General features: G+C 42.3%; 3 protein-coding genes across 5 annotated transcripts; 1 reads left to right on the plus strand and 2 right to left on the minus strand.

Moving 5' to 3' along the window:
• Positions 1 to 6,286: 6,286 nt before the first annotated feature.
• On the minus strand, positions 6,287 to 16,683 carry LOC115583651 (sorting nexin-6). Its single transcript, XM_030420740.1, has 15 exons — positions 16,477 to 16,683; positions 12,358 to 12,556; positions 12,091 to 12,201; positions 11,907 to 12,014; positions 11,214 to 11,274; positions 10,952 to 11,076; positions 8,559 to 8,642; positions 8,397 to 8,471; positions 8,265 to 8,295; positions 8,043 to 8,130; positions 7,870 to 7,909; positions 7,691 to 7,777; positions 7,477 to 7,566; positions 6,896 to 6,961; positions 6,287 to 6,798 (listed from the first exon to the last, which is right to left on the minus strand). Exons 2-15 carry the CDS (start codon positions 12,361 to 12,363, stop codon positions 6,661 to 6,663), a joined length of 1,110 nt encoding a protein of 369 aa, XP_030276600.1. The 5' UTR covers positions 12,364 to 12,556; positions 16,477 to 16,683; the 3' UTR covers positions 6,287 to 6,660.
• LOC115583652 (dnaJ homolog subfamily B member 9-like) lies at positions 12,831 to 15,759 on the minus strand. 3 transcript variants are annotated; one of them, XM_030420743.1, is made up of 3 exons: positions 15,550 to 15,759; positions 15,124 to 15,397; positions 12,831 to 13,220 (listed from the first exon to the last, which is right to left on the minus strand). In XM_030420743.1, exons 2-3 carry the CDS (start codon positions 15,362 to 15,364, stop codon positions 12,922 to 12,924), a joined length of 540 nt encoding a protein of 179 aa, XP_030276603.1. In that variant the 5' UTR covers positions 15,365 to 15,397; positions 15,550 to 15,759; the 3' UTR covers positions 12,831 to 12,921. The 3 variants fall into 3 exon arrangements, with proteins under 3 accessions (XP_030276603.1, XP_030276604.1, XP_030276601.1); XM_030420744.1 differs by having other exon boundaries at positions 15,124 to 15,373; positions 15,550 to 15,741; XM_030420741.1 differs by lacking the exon at positions 15,550 to 15,759 and having other exon boundaries at positions 15,124 to 15,543.
• zc3h10 (zinc finger CCCH-type containing 10) lies at positions 16,529 to 20,482 on the plus strand. The gene is made up of 2 exons (XM_030420739.1): positions 16,529 to 17,709; positions 18,803 to 20,482. The coding sequence occupies exons 1-2, from the start codon at positions 16,561 to 16,563 to the stop codon at positions 19,313 to 19,315; spliced, it is 1,662 nt and encodes a 553-aa protein (XP_030276599.1). The 5' UTR covers positions 16,529 to 16,560; the 3' UTR covers positions 19,316 to 20,482.
• The last annotated feature ends 412 nt before the right edge of the window (positions 20,483 to 20,894 follow it).

Below are 20,894 nucleotides of genomic sequence, written 5' to 3' on the forward strand. Positions count from 1 at the left end.
CCAGGTCATCTGGCGCAGCACTCCATCACTCTCCTTCTTGGTCAAATAGCCCTTACACAGCCTGGAGGTGTGTTTGGGGTCATTGTCTTGTTGAAAAATAAATGATGGTCCAACTAAACGCAAACTGGATGGGGTGTCATGTTGCTGCAGGATGCTGTGGTAGCCATGCTGGTTCAGTGTGCCTTCAATTTTGAATAAATCTCCAACAGTGTCACCAACAAAGCCACACCATCACACCTCCTCCCCCATGCTTCACGGTGGGAACCATGCATGTAGAGACCATCCGTTCACCTTTTCTGCGTCGCACAAAAACACGGCGGGTGGAACCAAAGATCTGAAATTTGGACTAATCAGACCAAAGCACAGATTTCCACCGGTCTCATGTCCATTCCTTGTGTTTCTTGGCCCAAACAAATCTCTTCTGCTTGTTGCTTTTCCTTTGTAGTGTTTTTTTAGCAGCTATTTGACCATAAAGGCCTGATTCGTGGGAGACTGAACAGTTGATGTAGAGATGTGTCTGCTACTAGAACTCTGTGTGGCATTCATCTGGGCTCTAATCTGAGGTGCTGCTAACTTGCGATTTCTGAGGCCGGTGACTCAGATGAACTTATCCTCAGCAGCAGAGGTGACGCTTGGTTTTTCTTCCTGGGGCGGTCCTCATGTGAGCCAGTTTCATCGTAGCGCTTGATGGTTTTTGCAACTGCACTTGGGGACACATTTAAAGTTTTTGCAATTTTCCGGACCAACTGACCTTCAGTTCTTAAAGTAATGATGGACTGTCGTTTCTCTTTACTTAGCTGATTGGTTCTTGCCATAATATGAATTCTAACAGTTGTCAAATAGGGCCTTCAGCTGTGTACCAACCTGACATCTGCACAACACAACTGATGGTCCCAACCCCATTAAGATGATTTTGACATTTAAAAAGGTCAAAGTTCACACCAACAGAAGCTCCTCTTCTGTGACTTTGTGACAACACCACTACGTCACCACGTAAGAATTGATTCAGCACAGGTTCTCTGTTGTTGTTAGCTGTGCTGGCTCAGGCTGACCAATCACAGCAGAATGGGTATTTGGGAGGGCAGGCCCTAAAGAGAAAGGGACTAAAGCAGAACATTTCAGACAGAGCGAGAATACAGTACTGCAGCGACGGACAGAATGAGAAAACTGACGTGTTTTTTAGTATTTAAAGGGATAGTTCGTTTTTTTTTAAGTGGGGTCATATAAAGTACATATCTATAGTCGATCTGTTTCCTACCGTAATCACCGATCAGCGCAGCCTCAGTTTGGAGAAGTAGAGAGCCGCTCCAACCCAGACGCTCAGCTTTGTACTGCAGTGAACGGGGTTCAGCAAAAAAGCGAAATTAACCACCTAAAACAAGACTCACCTAAAAAATTTTGCATCAGTTCAAGTGTACGTTGTAAAGGTAAAATTCACACCGCTTTACATCACGGTCAGACCGTGCTTTCTTTTGGCACTATATTTTCTCAACCACAGAACCTCCGTATCCCTACGCACTACTAGCGTAACTGGGCAACAGCTAATCTGCGAGCGGTGGCTGGACGAGAGGTTTACTTTCGATAAAAACGAAACTTAACTCTCCGTATCCTTCCACATTAGCGCTCATGCGTAGAGATACGGGGGTTCTGCGGTTGAGAAAATGTAGTGCCAAAAGAAAGCGCGGTCTGACGGCGATGTAAAGCGGTGTGAATTTTACCTATACAACGTACACTTGACCTGATATAGATTTTTTTAAGTGAGTCTTGTTTTAGGTGGTTAATTTCGCTTTTTTGCTGAACCCCGTTCACTGCAGTACAAAGCTGAGCCTCTGGACTGGAGCGGCTCTCTACTTCTCCAAACTGAGGCTGCGCTGAGCGGTGATTACGGTAGGAAACAGATTGACTATAGATATGTACTTTATATGACCCCACTTCAAAAAACCAGAACTATCCCTTTAAGTGTGTAGACATATTCCACTAGTAACCCAAAATAAAATGTTGAACCTGAATATGAGAATAATACGTCTCTTTTATGTAAAGTCAAGTAATGTAATGATATCCCTGCCAAAGGCAGATGTCATGCGTAGGTGGTCATTGTTTGCTTTAAGTAAGGTAACAACGTAGTGTATAATGAATGATTACTTATTCGGTATAATAATGTATAGACAGTGATGTGATAATGAGTTAATTTTTCAAACATTGTGAATATTAATGAGTGCTTGTAATTATAACAATACAAAGCTTTATGTTCATTATAAAGCAATGTAAGTACATTCGTAATGCATTATAATGCATATAGAAATGGGCTAGCAAAGCTGCCCACAAAAATCTCCTTCTCACATCATTGGATCATGCTTATAGTCCAAGTACAGTGACAAGAAAAGCGTATCTAGAACATAGACCTTTACTTATAGTTGTGGAAAACTGGAAAAGCATCAAGTCTGATTCATTCACCTCTGCCGTGTTGCAGTTGTCAACTGTTGCTAAACAAGAGTTTTATAGTAACCACATGTCATCCCATGCGGCACACAGTGTGCTGCAGTACACGTTGTTGGTGATGGAGACAGAAATAACGGCCACATGTTGAAGGCATGTGACAAAAACGACCTCTGCGGTGGAGAGCCTCGTCGAGTGTGGGTCAGAGCTGTGATGGAAAAATTGATGAATAATTGATTTTACTCTAATGGGTGCGTTTGTGTGCGTGAGTGTGCACTTTAACATGTGCACTTGTTGATATTCACTGCACTGTACTTGTTGTGTGACATAACATCACTGTTTCTTGTACAGCCTCTTGTTTCTTTCTCTCTCCTAATATTTAATTGGAGCCTTTGATGTGGAAACAAAAACCACTAATTATGTCATGAAAGCAGGTGATGGACACATCTTTCCTCCCTGCTACAGTATATATTTAGAGAACACTGCTGTGCATCAAGAATGGCAGGCAAGTGTTCACCTCGGCATGTCAGCCTGTCCGCAGGTTTCGCTGCTGACATTATTCCTGCAAACCTAATTAGCGATATCATACCATCAGCCACAATCTCTTAAACGCATGACAAGCAGCCAGGAGGGGAGTGTGAAGGTATTAATATTTATGGCTCCATTCAGTAGTGAACAGAGAAATGGACTAAATTAGCAAGTCTAATGCTTTGCAATGCTGTAATCCACTGCAAGGGGAGAAAATTGATACAGTAAAGCCATCGGTGGAGTGCTGCCATCAGGCTTGATTTCAGAGCTGAGAGGCTCTATTTGTTGGTGTTTACCTTGTGCAGTGCTGCACATTCAGAGCGGCCGCGCCGGTTGAGGCTGTATAAACTACAGATGGTTCGGGCATCTGCATTACGGCATTCGTCTCTTTCTCTCCCTCTCCTCCTGTCTCATTCTCCATCCTACAAACTTTTAATGAGTCATAATCTGTGTATGGAAGTGATTAGATTTAATGAGGTGCCAACAACCTTGGGTTGACTCAACTCAGCTGCAACACGCTCACTAATTTGTGATGGAGCAGAAGCCGAGCCGCGGACCTTGTGACAGAGGCACTATGCAAGAGAATACAGGATTAAGCTTCTCAAAGTTTGCCTTTTTTTATTTTTTCTTCCCTTTTTTGATTTCAAGACCCGCCGTAATTGGCAGTGATGTCAAGTCTCAATCGAGAAGCCGGGAAAGGAGAAACTTTCATGTTAGTATTCTGTAGTTGAAGTTTGTTCTCGTGGCTTCCCGGGAGTCGGGGGTTCTCAAAAATATCAAAGATGGCTGTGAAGATGGAATAACAGCTATATGGACCTCTGAAGGGGGAAGACAAGATGGAAATTCTGGTTTATCACATCCAGCACATATGGTAGCTGTGTTGGGCGAAATAACAACTATCAATATCGCCTGCCTTTTTGCATTTTGTGACTAGGTGTTCAATGGAAATTTATGAAAATGAAAGAGGTAAGCTACAGTGCGAAGACAAATTCAGCCAATTTGGGTGAAATTGGCTGAATTTATCCTTCATTTGTTTCATTCGTGAACTTCGTTGTCAAGATAAAACATGCCCTACCTCAATTCTTGTGACTTACGTGACTGGAGATGCTTTCATTAACTCATTATGGGCAATGTACAAATCACCCAGTGTGGAATTTATGACTTAAGACACAGAAGAACGAGCAGGCAACAATAAAACACCTCGTGTGTAAACACTTATTAGAAACCGCTAATCAAGTGTGGCCTGTCTCCGTGTTTTTTCATCATCTAACAGACTGTCAGACACATCAAACTGGTGTAGTGTAAAGCTTCATTGGGATGGCTGAGTCATGAGGCCTGGTCTCTCTGGAAGGCTACTGCCTTCACTTCACACTTGACAAACCGGTCTCTGTCAGGCCATAGGGCAGTGTGCTGAGCGCTGCCTTTCCACCAGTAATGAGCTCCTTTAGCAAATCAGCTCTAGTGCATGTTTTCAATCGGATGCACTCTCTTCTTTCTCTCTCTCCCTCACACAGAGTGTTGCCATGATCTTACTGTCCTTGATCTGGGTCATGCTCTCAGCGGTTGTGAAGGGCTCTGTGTGTGTGTGTTTGCGTGCATGCGTGCCCGTGCGCTGCTGCAGCCCCTGACTGAAAGCACCAGAAATGTGGGTCCCCTGTTGTGAAATTCATCTGCTGTATAATGCGGTGACAAACAGCAGGGGTGGAGGCATCACAGCTCTGAGTAATAACAGGCAGAATAATGTAGCAGTGTATAGAATCCTGAGAGAAATGCACAGAGGTCTCCATTTGTGCTTCTCGCTGTAAGTACAGCATAAAGCCCTGTGTGCATTCAGACGAAGGAGCACAACCACGGCCGCGACAAAAATGCTCCATAAACTTCGTAACGTTTAACTTTTCCTGCGCCTCATTAAAACCAATAAACCACAAAAATGAGGTGTGAATCCTAAGAGGGTGGAAATAGTTGGATTTAATGATCAGTAAATGTGTGTAGCTACTATAAGCAGAGTGAATATGTTTTTGTAACTGCCTCAACAACATAAAAATGGATTATAAAAAAAGCCAGACTGGCATTTCAGTGGCTCGCAGGTGATCTGACATAAACATAAATTCAGCTTTTCCAGTTAATTAGGGGATAAGCACAGGATACAATCGTGTGAGTGTGAAAAAAAAAATCTCAAACTGCTGAGGCACAATTTGTCTTATCTCAGGGGAGGAAAACAAAGCAAGTCCCTACAACAGCTGTCTTTGCTTTGTTTCAAGCAGTTTTAAACAGGTCAGACCTGCAGTGTTAGCATGCATTCTTGGGAACTATGGCTTTTTGGAGCACTAGTGCACAAAATGTACTTCCTCAAACATCTGCAGACTGAAATATATTGACTCCTGGATGGATGGATGGATGGATGAAAGATTCCCATTGATGTTGGTGATCCTGACTTCTCCTCTAGCGCCACCATTTGTGGCTCTAAGGATGGAAGAACTGTCATACTTTAATGATCCCCTGACCTTTCCTCTAGCGCCACAAGCGGGGAAAAAATATCAAGTGTCAATACATTTGGTTTATCACTAAATACTTGCAAACATAAATAACCATCAAGCCACAGCTCTGCTTTGTGTTTTGCAGCTGCTAGCTAGCAAGTGAAATTACGATTGTGAACATGGTAAGCATTACACCCATACATTTCTTTAAAGTTCTTATAGTGGCACTCCTAGGGCTCCATACAAGCAGATGATAACGTGTCATCCAATGCCAAGAGTCGGCAGGCTTTCCTTCCAGCCATGACCGAACCAAACATTCTGTTCGGGTGGAATTGAAGACACACTCTTGGCGCTCTGTGGCATGATTGCCTTTTAGCTACTCCTTCATTGTCAAATGAGCCAAACCTCCTCTCCACCCTCTCTTCTTATGAGACCAGTCATCTATCTCTCTCTGACTCATTCTCTCAAATGGGAACCGCTCCTCCTTATTCACCCAGCGGAGAGATTACAGGCCGGAACAGATGAGATGAAGCGCTCAGCAGTGCTGAGATATGGACCTACAGTCCGCAGCAGACAGAGAAGGAGATGATGACATTGTCCTGATGTGCTGAAATTTTAGTTAGGCCGAAGTGTGTCATAGTTTGATGCCAGACCTCTCATACAGTCATTTGGAAAAATAAGAGATTGCTAACAGATCGTTAAAAGAGATTCCGGAGCCAAACTAGTTTGAAAAGCCGAAGAAAAAAGCCAGCACACAGTGTCCTTGTTGCCATGTCCTTGTAGTAGCAGTCAAACCAACTGATTAATGATCCAGGAGTAAGAAACACACACAAAAGGCGAGCAGGTACTTTGGGAATCAATTCATCACACTTTATTTTGTGTGACCCGAGCTGATGTAGTGGCGAGAGAGCAGTACAATACACTCTCAGCACAAATGTATTAGTGGAGTATAGAACACATACATGCTCACACACAGAGACTACAAGTCCACAGTAAAGAAATCAAAATGGTGTGTGTGTGTGTGTGTGTGTGTGTGTGTGTGTGCACAAATTATAGCTTGGCTGTTTGATTTCTCTTTTACTTACATTTCTTTATTTACACTGCATGTGATTGAATCCAACAAAGTGTCAGACTGCAGCACCACAGGGTAAAGGACATGTTTGGGTTACACCATGCTATGTTTAGACATACTGAGGACGTTTCATTAAGTGTGAGGTCACTAGGCCATCCCTCTGAAGACCTGCAGGTGCTGGTTGAACTGGTCAGCGTTCTGTTTGGCCGTGAGGAGCTGCTTTTCACACCACTGAACCAGAGCCTGCTGCAGCATCTCCACACGCGCACCTTTGAAACATGAAATCTGGGAGAAACACGCCATATGCATGTTAATACACACAGTCAACAAACAGGGTGTTCCACACTTGGTACACTTGAGACGGGTGGTCCATGTGCTTTACCTCCTGTTTAGCCACTCCGCAAATGTGCTCAAACTCTGTCTCTGCGGCTTTCTTCACCTCCTCCATCTGATGAATATGAAGCGCAAGTCATCATCATTATATACTCTGTCTTCATCAGAGTGAATGTTAAGATTATATTTGCATCTGATGCCTTCTCATCTTTATCATCTACCACTGAATCATCTCAGCAGAATATTACTGACACCTGCTGGTCACAAGAAGGCATGCACATCTGTTTACATGCTGAAAAGAAGCATTTTTAAAAAGTGGAGAATAAATGGAAAAAACAAAAAAGGTCTCCTTTAAAAGAAAAAAAAAAAACAAACATGTTTTAATGGCATATTAACCATATTCAACAGGTTCAAACGACTGGGTCACTCGCTCATCAAACCGTGTCCTTATAGGCGACCAGTCCTCCTTATTACACCTGTTTACAACTAAAGCAGTGGTTATATCTTATGAGAACAATTCTCTCATATCGTCTTTTCCCCCTTGAAGGTGCTACACTATTGTGTTAGAGACAGATGTAATGTGATTACACTGCCCCCAGCACTGGTCATACACTGGTCACAGATACTCACAGCAGCCTTCTTCACAGGTTTGGCCCTCTCTGCGTTCCTTCTGGCAGTCTCTAACTCCACTAGTTTACATGTTCTCCTGAAGAGCATTTCCTGCATCAGACATAATGTTACACAGGAAAACATTAGTCAGTCTTGTCAGTGTCACATGTCATATATCAATAGAAGGCCAGGATTTGAGGTAGATGGAGAGACAAGATACATGACTTTGACACACCTTTTCTGCCTCCTGGTAGCGGGACTCCAGGTCCAGGCCCAGCCCAAGAGTGTTCACGTTGTTCTCAGCCACACTTGTTATATTTTTCTGCCCACACAAAAAGCGCATTATGTGCAGCTCATTGGCAAAGCAATGGTGCCTTATATTATTTATCTACTTCTGTTTAAAAGAGAATTTACCTTCATAGATTCAAAGAGTTCTGATAATTTCACGCAAGCCCTGAAACAGGAAAGCATTTTTTAAATATATATACATACACAACTGATTTATCATAACTTGTGTGCAACGTTCTTAGGCGTTTACTTTAAATACACATGATATTGGCACAGGACCAGAACTATTATTGTCTCACTTAGAGAAAGCCTGTTTGTCAGGATCCTCCCCTGGTTCCACACACAGATGTAGAGCAGCCGAGAAGTGCCCACATGCCACTGCTATTTCTACAAACAAAAAGAACATGGAAGGCACTTAATCGTCAGATTCCAATACAGCAGAGACAAATACAATGTGCTGTGGACCAAGTAGACTCCATATCTTCTGGCACTTTTTTTTTTAAAAGCAGCAGTTTTCTTACTTTGCTCAGTCAGCACCACATCCAGGAATCTCTGTGGGACAAACAAAAAAGTTAGAAGTCACACATTCCATAATCAGACAGGACTGTGTATCTGCATGTTGTGAGGAGAAAGGGAAAAACAATCTGTATCACCTCAGCTGCAGTCTTGGTGTAGCCAGTTAGAATGAGGTTATGATCACGTTCAGTTTGGAAGAACTCATCCACATCCTGCAGGCACGGAAATGACAGCATTAAAACCTAACATGCAGGTTTAAACGCTATAAACGTCTGTCTGTATGGGTCCCACTGGTGTACCTTATGGCCTTCTTTCCTCATCCCTTCCACAGCTTGGCTCAGGCGGTTGAAAATGTTTTTCCTCGCTCTCTGTCTGCCTGGAGGCTGCGCACAAAGACACAAACAAGCTTTCCAAGTTAATACTGTTTAAACAGTGTATGAAGTCTTCCCAGCAGGACTCACATGTTCTCAGAACGTCTGAAGGTGTTTTTTGGCTCATGCCACTGCAAAATCTGCTAATGCTCATTATGCAGCACTGCAGACTCAATGAAAATTTGTCTGAACTCACTGTATCATCATAAAAGGAGAGAAACAACCTGACACTCTCTAACTTTGATACAGTGTGAAGGCAGAATTACTGATTGTGTGTAACTGAATACACACATACCTTTGTTTATATACATTTATGAAATAATGCATTGCTTTGTATAGAGGAACTTTAATCTGTGTGACTTACTAGTCTATACTGTCACTAACACTTTTTATAACTGATATCTTTTATGTGTAACGTGCAGCTACTGAATAACAGTGACACACTAATATGTATAATATTCCACTGAAAACAAAGGTTTTATAGAAACGGATGTTCCTGCTACTATCATTAGTGATGTCTCTATTATTATTATTATTATTATTATTATTATTATTATTATTATTATTATTATTATTATGGTTGTTTATATCATTATTATAATGACGTTAAGAAAGTAATAAGGTTACTAGGTTAAATAAGATGTAATTGGATTACAGATATTTTCAGTTGAAAAAAACAGATTACCACTGTAACTGTAACTGTAACTATGCACATCTGCACACATGCACACTTCACTTCAATACAGTTACTGAGGTTAAATAAAAGTCTTATTGATATCTATTATCTCTTGTCTTTATTTGAACATGTTTGGTATTGAAGTAATTCAAAAGTAATCAAATCACATTACTTTAATGTTGTCGTACTTGGATTATATTACTGACTCCATTTTGTTACAAATAATAAGTAACATATCAGATGAGATACCAACCCTGCATATATTTAATGAATCATCGCAGCTCCAATGAATATTCTAGTCATATATTTGTATTATTGCAGTTGATTATTTTCTCAATCCAACTGTTCAACGTGAATGGCCGCCCACTGTTTGAGGTTTCTGCCTGTTTAAATGCAGTTCTTCCTCACCAATGTTGCCAAATACATGCTCATGAAGGAAAGCTGATCCTCTGTAAATTAAAGTATGATATGTCAGAGTGTGACCTGGAAGCTTCATGAGGTAACTTCTGCTCTAGCGCTGTATAAATAACACCAGCCTTCCTCACTTTTCACCTCACTGTTGGTTCCCTGAAATTTTCAGCACATTCATTTTTGATATTTCTTTCATTGTTCTGGTTAGTTAGTTTCTGTTTCAATTTGTAGCTATCTCCTCTTGTGTCTTGTTGTCACTTTCCACTTCCTGTTCACCTGTGTTCCCAGTGTTCTGCTTCCCTCCTGTGTTCCTGTTCCTGATTTCCCCCAACACCTGTCTCACATCGGTCTGCTGTCTCACATCGGTCTGTGGGCACTGCCTTGGCCCCGATGTCTCTCCATCTGCACCTCATCCCCTTGTTAGTGTAGTTTGTCTTTAAGCCTGTGTTGTTCCCTCTGTCTTTGCTGGTTCGTCTGTTTCCGTCCACGTCTCCTGTGTTCTCTTTGGTGCTGAATTGTTCCTTGTGGTTTTCTGGTTTGTCCTCAGTTTTGTATTTCTCTTTGACTTTTTCCTCTGACTTTCCTTTGCCTGGCTTTTGTTACTTGCATTCTTTTTTGGACTTTCAATTTTTCACATTGAACGTCAGCTCATTATAGCTTACTTTTTGTTTTCAACCTGCCTGTCTCTCTGCGTCTACACTTTGGTCCCGTTTTGAATAGTGACAATTTCACCAGCCTGTTTGATATTATTGTCTATCCATTCCTCTAACTACACACAACCAGTCATTATAGCTGCGTCCCAGTTCAGGAAGAGTTTCAAGTCCACATTCCATCGCCGTTAACAGGCCCATACAAAAGGCTCCTCCAGATACGGCCATAACTTTGCTGTTTGACATAACTGCTGTATCATGTTTGTCTCTGGCCAAATTTTATGTTTGGCAACCGGTAGCTGCTCACTATGCTGCTATGGTGAATGCTCTGCAGACGTCTCATTTAAGCAGAAGCTTTCTGCTTTCCATAAATGTCACCGGCCCAAATATGTCACACGAATCTCTTCATTTTCACCTCTGAAACAGTGGCAGTGAAAGTTTAACCTTTTATTGTCTGCGTCTCTTGTAAAAAAATGTTAGAACCTTGCTCTCTTTTGTAATATAAAGTTCTTTTTACTGGGGCTGATCATAAAAAAGGAGGATTTAAAACACAAGGAAGAGCATGTTTGTTTGTGTCCACTTACTTCTGAGCTCGTCAGGAAAATCTCCACAGCTTTATTTTTGCTGAGAATGCTGTGTGTAGCAATCTGCCGGAGGTAGATTTCCAGGGCTTTACAGTACGGCTGCCACTCTCCTAAAGCAAGGAAGCCTGCGAGAAAACCAACAATGTTTTTCATCATGACACTTCATGTGGCGTGCACGCTGCACGCAAAACAGACAGCGACATTGTAAATCTTTATTCCTTTTTTTCACCTTTTTATATAGATGCTGTTCTGATGTACTCACCAAGCTGTTTCACAACCTTGGCAGATGCATTCACCTGAGCCTTTGCGGGAAGAGGAGGAAACTTGGAGAAAACAAAGAAAAACATTCTTTATCATTGCCCTTACTGTTTTTTTTAAAAGCAAGACTCCTTCGATTGTTTTCCAAAAACAGAACGTTCTTCCATCAGGTGCTTGGCTCAGGTGAAGCACCTATATAAAAGGTTCATGCTTTTTGAGCTACAGAGTGCTTGGATTTAAAGTGTGTACATATTACGCCCTGGATCAGCCATTACACAGCACCTGCTTGTGCAATATATCTCAAACGCACACACATACAAAAAAATACTTCCTCATAGTTTTCCACATCTTTAGGAAAAACGGCCAATCAGACCACGAAACTCCCACTCATTTTTCTACAGAAAACTGTCAACACTAGAATCAGCTTCCTGATTACAACGGAAAAAAGAGGGAAGGACCTTTAAAGAAGCAACATAACTTGTGTGGCAGTAGCACCAGTGGTTGGGTCTGTGTACACAAGTAAACAACTTAGTTTACCTAAGCTCAAATTCTGAACACACCCCCTGAATTGGTGAAACTACAGTTGGCAGTTAGAAAAAGAAAAGATAACATTCAGTGGCACATGATGACCGAGCAAACAGCACTTATCTTCTACACTTCATTCTTAACTGTTACTGTAAGAAACAAAAGTACTGACTATGACTCCCTGAATCCCGGGCACATCCTCCTGAGAGAAAAGGTGCTGCTGCAGCCACTCAAAATCATCATAGGTCCGGTCCACATGGTACTCCCCCGTCCCAGACAGCTGGAAAAGAGACAATAATATCATACTACGAACAAATTGCTGCTGCATATTACCCATAAATTAATTGTTTTCTAACCTTTTGAGACACAATTAGGAAGGTGAGCGTGTCCCCGTCTTTCAGCACCTCTGTAACCTTGATGTTCTGACCGTGGACACTCAGATTTGATGTCACTTCTTTTACCTCTTCCTGGAATAAAACATGTGGCTGTCAATATTTTCCAATAGCTGAGTAGAAAAACTGAACTGAGCACACGCTGCATTTGGATGTCTGCCTGGAGTAAAAAAGACAAAAAAAGCCACATGATCAGAGGTTGTCATAAAGAACATTTTCCGGCATACTCACCATCATTGTCGAACTTGTGGGTGAATGTTTCCAGTCTGTCTTTAATCAGCTTTGTAGAATGCTTAAATCTCCCTTTATCTTGATAAAAAGTGCATAGAGCTGTAAAAAAGATCTTCTGCCTTATGTTGGCTTTAGTGCGCTCTCGCTGTAACTGCTGAGCAGGCACAGGATATCCTCTGGGTCAAAGTGCACACTGGTCCTGTGAGAAATGGAGTAAAACAGTGCCAAATCTAAAGCGCTGGCTCAGGGAAAACGACAAGCAACTGGTGTGTTAGTCAGTAACTCAGGACCTTCGGCACACCCACACATGAAAAGTGGCATAATGGTCCAATCAGTTCCCCCAGCTGTAAACCCCACAAACCTGTAAACAAACACTGAACTCATGAGTTATCCCATATAAGAGGCAGAATACACACAGCTACCAAAGAGTCCAAATTTCTACGCGCTGAATATGAGACACAGATACTGAGATGTCAATTTAAAATGTACACTTTATTGTCAACAGAAACACAGTACATTCAAACACAAAAGCCATACAGTACACACGTTAAAAATACCAGATATCTACTGGTGATCTTCATCCTCATCCCAGAAAGGGAAGCCGAAGTCGGACTCTTCAAATACGAAATTTTCAAATATGCCACCGGCATCCTCTCCATCCTGATGAAAGCCCCAGTGGAAGTGGGGAATCTCTGCGTCGGAAGCATCATTGTCAAAGTCACGGAAGAAGTCGGCGAAACTGAAGCCGAAGACCGTGTCATGTTGATCCTCAGGGTTGACAGAAGCGCCATCTTTTAGGAAGGCCTCGTGGCCCACACTGTCATACTGCCTCCTCTTCTCCTTGTTAGAGAGCACCTTGTAGGCTAGAAGAGGAGACAACAGGGTTATATATAGGGCTACAAAGTATGGTCAGCACAATCATGTGATGCCATTATCCGTACAGATATTGAGATATGATTCAGGATTAGTGGGAATGATTATTTTTGCATCACAGTTTTTATTTTCACTAAAAAAACTATTAAAAAATCAAGATGATGTGACATTTGTTTGGGTCTGTACCAAACAAACAAGTTATCTTACATCTCGAGGACAAGATCTGGAGGCCGTCAAATCTCTGCAGCAACACTGTACTTCATTATAATCTTGTTGTTTCACACACTTGACTTCTCTCAAATAACCATCTTGTGATCTGGATATTGCACTTAGCCATACTGCGATGTCCATTATAGTCTGATTAATTGTGTAGCCCCAATTATTACTTTGGCTGAGAGAGAGCCAGTGTTGTAGTCAAGACCACCTAAACTGAGACCATGTCAGGACCAAGAACAGAGCCACACTGCATGACACACAATAAAATGTGGATCCAGCAAACCATAGGGCTCTTACATCTGATTTGAAAGATCCACATTCTCATGTAGAAAAAACACAGAAGACAAATGAAATCGTTTATTGCCACTGACATTCACACTTGACTGATTTATTAAGACTGTCAATATAATCAGCTGATATTGGCCTATCACAGATGAATGTATCGGGTATATGTTTTGTTGATATCGGCTAATATGAAACTTTTACAGAGCATGTTGCAGAAAAAGAGGCTTGGAGTGGTTTTAAAATTCTTACACTTCCAGTAAAGTTTACAGTTTGCGTGCATTGATATATTTTTAGGTTAGTGTTAAACTGCTAATTAAACTGCTTCTGTCACATATCTTTGTCACAGCTGTTTGATAACCACATTTGAGGGATCACTGGAAAAACAAACAAACAAAAAAAGATATATATGGGACATATATCAATATCGGAATTCTTTGCTCCCTAATTTCAGCATTGGTAATGGTCGCAAAAGTCACGTATCACGTACAGTTATGTAATACTGAGATAAATCCCTGCAGGCATGGTCTGGACTGGCTGAAACCAATCCTGAGACATAGACCGATCTCGTACTACAACACTAGTCAGTACATTCAGGTGCAGGTTCTTGAGGTACACCTAGCTAAAGGTATGATACAATAGCCCTGCAATAAATCCCAACTTCATTAACTTTATAACTTGATGACTAAGTTTTTACTTTTTGCTGAAACTGTATTGGAGAAGTGTTGATTCAACATTAAGGTCAATAGGGCCTCTCCCACCTCATTTATATCTATGATAGCGATACAGTTAAATGTGTGTTTTTACTCAACAACACTTAAAGAAAAACTGAACCTTTTAACCTTCAGAAGGGTAGGATGTATTGCAGGGCTGCTGTACTAGACTGCATCATACTTAAACTATGTTGTTTTGGAGAAGAAGTCGGACTTTGGATATTTACAATATTAATGGGGTAAAAACAAACTCGGCCGGATGTATTTTTTTCCATAACAGAATAAACAAGCTGTTGTCAGAGAAAAATACGGTCCCCAGAACACTTTTTGAAGCTAGATAGGTGGCAGGGTCTGCCAAAGTAAAACAGTGTGAAAACTGTGTTGTACTTTAAGCTCAGTCTGTTTATTCAGAACAGTCGGCCGTGAAAGCAAAGACAGTGTGTTTGGTTTGTTCAGGCATGAGAAAAAACAGACAATAACGATCTTTCTCTTCTGATTAATAATTCTTCCCCAAAAACTATGCAGTGCAGCTTTAATTGGATCTAACGAAAGGCATGCAGTTGTATTACTAAAGTTTGCCTATTAGGAGAACTATTAAAAGGCATTTGTTTTTAAAGTGATGACATTCACTTGTTTAATTTAAGATTATACTGTAAAAAAGTGTGTTGCAGGCCTGTTTTACCTTCAGCAATCTCTCTGAAAGCCTTCTCTGCATCGGCGCTCTTGTTCTTGTCAGGGTGGTACTTTATGGCCAGTGTGCGGAAACTTCTCTTTATCTGGCTGTCAGTTGCAGTTGGCTCCACACCGAGTGTTTCATAGTAATTTCTGCTCGTCTCGGAGGAAGCAGGCAGGACTCCAGACAGCAGCAGCAGCGGCAGCACGGCGGCTGCTTGAGTCCAGAGAAAAGCACCTTGCGCTGCCATGCTGTGCGCCTGTTCAGATGAGGAACTCAGACTCTAGTGTCACACAAACAGAAGTTATCTGGAAGAACAGCTACAATGCGGTTTGACGGCTCATCATCATATGTAAATAAAGATATCTGGTCTACACGTCAGCAGAGACTAGCACCCGGCAAGACGAGCCATGGCTCAGGGTAGAGTTTACTTACCGGCTGGTAGCTTGGAGGCTCAAGATGTGACGCCCATTTCGTCCGTATTACACACAAAGCGGTGGTGAAAGTACATTAAATTAAAGAACAAACTCGCCATCGTTTAGCGATCGGGCCACCATCATGCTCTATTAAAAGTTTAAACCGTTTAAAGCTAGTTTAGTATTTGAAAAAACAAAGTAAATGCACATTTCGGTGCAGTTCACTATAACGGCCACTAGATGGCAGAGGAGCACTGAGAGGAAGCGGAGAGGAAGAGGGTCGTCTTCTTCGTCGGTTATAAAAGATGCACCAAGAAATGTGGTAAACAGCAACGGGGCCTTGACAAATTGCCAACACACGCCTGATTGTTGTTAGCAGAGATATTTCGGTGGCTTTCGGTGAATCGGAGCGAGGCTTTTTCTTCGTGGGATTAACTTTTCTGCCCTCTGGATCCTGCTCATAGTTTTCAATTTGGTGAGACAACATTAGCATTTAGCCAGTTAGCCAGATAACGTTCGCTAGCTACCTGACGGTGCTGCGAACACGGCGAGCTTAGCACCATTTTAGACTCACTTATTAATATGTAAGGCACGTCAGAGTGTGTTTTTTTCAGAGACAGCTAACCTGTGCATTCAATTCAGCTTGGCATGATAAGAACTCGGTTGTTGTTTTGTGCTGACATAACACAACTACTGCTCAGCAGCCTAGCGTCAACAACAACAATACCAACGCCACTTCATGTTTACCAGGTGTTGTCACGTGTTGACATTTCAACCCTCGCCTTATCCAGCTAAACCAAAAAGTCCTATCTGCATAACTTTTATATTCATATTCTGATGTTCTCTTTAAAGCTAATGTTTCAACTAGGGTTCATGTTTAATCTTGCTCGTATTTGCATGAAAGTGCGCACTGCTGCAAAGTAAAAGCTATTCATGACGTGTTTACCTGTGTATGTGACTGTCTGCAGGTCACGTCAGCACCCCCTCATACACATGAGTGCCGTTTTCTCCTCGCGTTGGGCCGAGCGCCATGCCTGACCGGGACAGTTCCTATCTGTCAGGTGGTGGTGGGAGTGCTGGTGGTCTGGGTGAGGAAGGAGGACTTGGTTCTGGCTTGACAGTGGGCTCTGCAGAGGGCAGAGGAGGTCCAGGAGGAAGTGTTGGAGGCAACATCTCCGGTTCAGGGAGCATGGGGGGCGGTGGTGCGCTTGGAAATGGCAACAGTTGTGGGAACGGAGGAGGTGGGGGGCAAGGTGCAGGACTGGCATTGGACGGTGTCTGCAGGGACTTTATACGCAATGTGTGCAAGAGGGGGAAGCGCTGCCGCTTCAGGCACCCAGACTTCAACGAGGTGCCAGACTTGGGAGTGCAAAAGAATGAATTCATCTTCTGTCACGACCACCAGAACAAAGAGTGCATGCGCTCCAACTGCCGCTTTGTCCACGGCTCTAAAGACGATGAAGACTATTACAAGAAGACGGGAGAGCTACCCCTCAGACTAAGAGGGAAAGTTGCAGCACGGCTCGGCCTGTCCCCCATGGATCTCCCCCACAGCCGCGGGGAGGTTCCGATCTGCAGAGACTTCCTGAAGGGAGAGTGCCAGCGGGGCAATAAATGTAAATTTCGCCATGTCAAAAAAGACTATGAATATGAGCCCTCGAGGGTTGGGGTGGGTGGTGTTGTGGGGCCAGGTGCCAGTGGAATGGTCAATGCTGGGGGAGGGATAAGCAGTGTAGGAGGAGGTGCCTGTGGAGGAATGCAAGGACTTGTGGGAGTTGGAGGTGGAAGTAATATAATGGGGATGGGCTGCCCCAGCTTGGGTGGGTGCAGAGATCCAGGTATCTCGGGAGTCGGGGGAGTTGGTGGAGGCGGGATGAGTGGCTGCCTGTCAATAAGTTCTGCAGGGCAGCGGCGTTATGACAGGAGCTCATGCTCAGTGTACGACCCTCTGCTGGAAAGTGGGCTGTTTGATGCTGGCTCCCTGGAGGCCTCTGTGGACCACACTGCTCTACAGTTTAAGAGACGACGGTTGGAGGGACTGCGCCTGGCAGATGGGACTGGGGGTGGGCACTATGAGTTAGGAATCCAAGCCACGCTGCCACCACGTCCTCTGGAGTACAGATTCCTGGAGGAAGAAAACTCCCTGCTGAGAAAGCGAGTGGAGGAATTGAAGAAGCAGGTTAGAATGGCAGAGGGTGGGGGACATTAACTTTTTGATTTCTCTGAAATCATTGTTGTTAAAGTCATGACAAATATTTACATTTCATAAATTCAGCAAGGGTAGTATTTATTTTTGGCTGTATTAGATTGAATTGAGCTGCATGAGAGAGCTTGTAAATCGGTTGGCAGAAATTATTTTGATAAACAACAATCGATCATTTTAGACATTTTTTCAGTAAAAATCCCCAAACAACTGATGTTCCAGCTTCTTAAATGTGGAGTTTTTCTGTTTGTCTTTGTATTATCTGACAGTGAAGAAAAAGCATTTTGAGCGTATGACCTTTGGACAGTTTTCACTGTTTTCTGCCATTTTTACAGAATGATTAATTACAAAAGGAAAGATATGTGGAATAATCGATAATAAAAGTAATCCCTAGTCGCAGTTAGTAGTACAGTAGGTGTGTTAGCAATCTGGGAAATTGAGATCCGTCCTCTTTGACCATATAAACTAAACAAAATTCTTATACAGAATTGATGGAAGATTTACTATTAGTTTGTTACCAGATCATGAAAGAAAATGAGTCCTTACAAATAACAAATGTAAACAAATACTTAACATCATTAGAAAACTTTCTGTCAATATCAGTAATGACACCTTCTTAAAAACTACTTGTTATAAGAGGAGTCTTGAAGCCACCTATTCAGTGACAAAATATAAACCTTAAATAGAGACAGATCAGTGGTTAAGACTGCAGCATAAATATACCAAGAAAAAACATACTTGGAATGGTTTACCCTTCAGTCATATGACTGAAACTCTAATGAATCTATTTGTGAACATTTCAAAAAGGCAAAGACATTCTGTAACATCATAAGACACAGCCGAGGGGGGTGGGGGGTTAGGGGGTAAAGTCTGTGGTTGCTGGTGGAAATACTAAATGTAAAGAAGCTGTGCCTGTCGGTAAACAATTTTCTGTTTTACTTCAAGCAGCCAAAATATCTTTAAGGTTGTTTCAGAACTTTGCTTCGATAAATGATGAAGAGTTTCTGGCTCCGTTTTACATACCACTGCAGAGACATTTTATCTAATTTGTGTCTTGTGTGGTTCTCAGGTTTCAAATCTCATAGCCACAAATGAGGTCCTTCTGGAGCAGAACGCCCAGTTCCGAAGCCAGGCCAAGGTGATGACGCTGTCCTCCACTCCTGCACCCACTGAGCAGAGTCTGGCTCCCCCTGTGGGTGCTGTAAGCTCTTACAATCATGGCATTGCCCAGACTCACACCACCCTGAGCAGCGCTGGACTGCAGCCTCGGCCTGTCACCCAGCAAGACCTAGTGGCTCCTACCGGCGCCCCTGCGGCACCCCCGACTAATGCTGCACCACCTACAGCCCCTCCACCTCACCTCAACCCTGAGATCACCCCCCTCTCAGCCGCACTTGCACAAACTATAGCCCAGGGGATGGCACCACCTGTTTCTATGGCTCCGGTGGCTGTGTCTGTGGCACCAGTGGCAGTGTCCATGACGCAGCCTCTGCCTGGCATCACCATGAGTCATGCTACCACCCCGATGGTGTCGTACCCCATTGCGAGTCAAAGCATGAGGATCACCACTCTGCCTCACTAACTCATGAAGAGTCAGACTGTAGCACCCTTAACAGGGATTTTTAACATAGTCTTTGTTTAAGTTACGTTATGCGCGACTCAACTGATGACAGATCATTGACTGTCAATGTCTATGTCTATTACAGCGAGGTATCACTGTAACAACAAGCTTCTCCACCAGAGGGCAGGAAAGACACTTCTCTGTTCAGAACCCAATGTGGGCAGGTTTGTAGGCGAGTCAAATATTCATGAACCAAATGTGCCCCCCACAAAATCCAATAATGTAAAGCTTCTGATACCACAGTAGTAATATTTCCGGTCCAGCAACGTTGCTGTGACTTGTGGCAACATCACAAATGCATCTTTCCTGACTGACCTGTGAACAGCCTTTGACCAAAGGGATCCATTCAAACATAGGCACCAAAAACTGCAAAGAAACTGCAAATATGTAAGCCCATCCACGTTGTTTGAACCATGTCTTCAAGACTGCGATGCTGTCCTCATGGGGACATGAAGTCTTTGGAAGCAGTTTGTGTATATATTTTTGTGGGTTGCTCTGGTGTAAATTATCTTTGGTACTTTGCACATTTAAAAAAAGAATAACAAACATTCAAAAATGAAACTTGTGTTTTTGGTCCCTTTGTGCATGGCTGCCTTCTGTTTACTTGTACATACACTTTAGACACATCTAAGATTAGTCATGAGAGAAAGAGAGAGAGACAGTTCGAGGCAAATGCTCATGTTGAAATCTTATTGCATACGTTGTTTGGGTGGAGCCACACTGTGTAAACTTAAATGTAATACCCTCTGCTACTTCAGTAGCCTCATATCCGTGTGTGTGTTTAAACAAGAGTGATGTGTGGTGTTTGTGTGTGTTGTGTGTACTAAAAGCACTGGGAGGCATGGCCCGGGCTCGTGTGCTCACACCGGATTTAGGGATCGAGGAGACTGCCTAGTCTGCTGTTTTTAAACAAACTAGAGCAGAAGAAGGAGCTGAACACAAGTGACACGCAGTGGTGTCTTTATGGCTGTACAACCACATTTTCACCTTAAAGGTGCATTATGTAGCTTTTGGAGAAGAAATTGTAATCAGAAGAGAAATATCTTTATTGAGTAGTTTTGTATGCCTTAACAAACTAATTAAACTCTTCATTTCCATTGCTGAATAAACAGATTTTCTATCCACAAACAGTGTTCAGGGGACCTTATTTTCCTCTGAGAATAGCTTGTTTATTCAGTTAAGGAACAAATAAACATTTCTGAGTTTGTATTATTACCTCATTTATATTGTAAATATTAAAATTTTGAGTTGGAATTTCTTCTCCAAAACTGTATAGTGCAAGTTTAAAGTTAACTTTTGGTTTGTTGTAGTAATGTTATTGTTTTTAAAGTCATGAACAATATTTTAATTTTATAAACTCAGCAATTACATATTTATTTTGGTCTGTATTAGACTATATTATATTGTCAAATGCACTTCCTACACTTTGTATGAGTGAATTATAATGGTCCTTTCACATGATGGCAGTTATGTGATTCTATCATGTCATATTATTTTATACAGTGCAGAATTCATCTTTGGTCACACATGGTAAGTTTAT

This window comes from Sparus aurata, chromosome 6, assembly GCF_900880675.1.
Source record: "Sparus aurata chromosome 6, fSpaAur1.1, whole genome shotgun sequence".
In the NCBI taxonomy this organism is placed as follows: domain Eukaryota; kingdom Metazoa; phylum Chordata; class Actinopteri; order Spariformes; family Sparidae; genus Sparus; species Sparus aurata.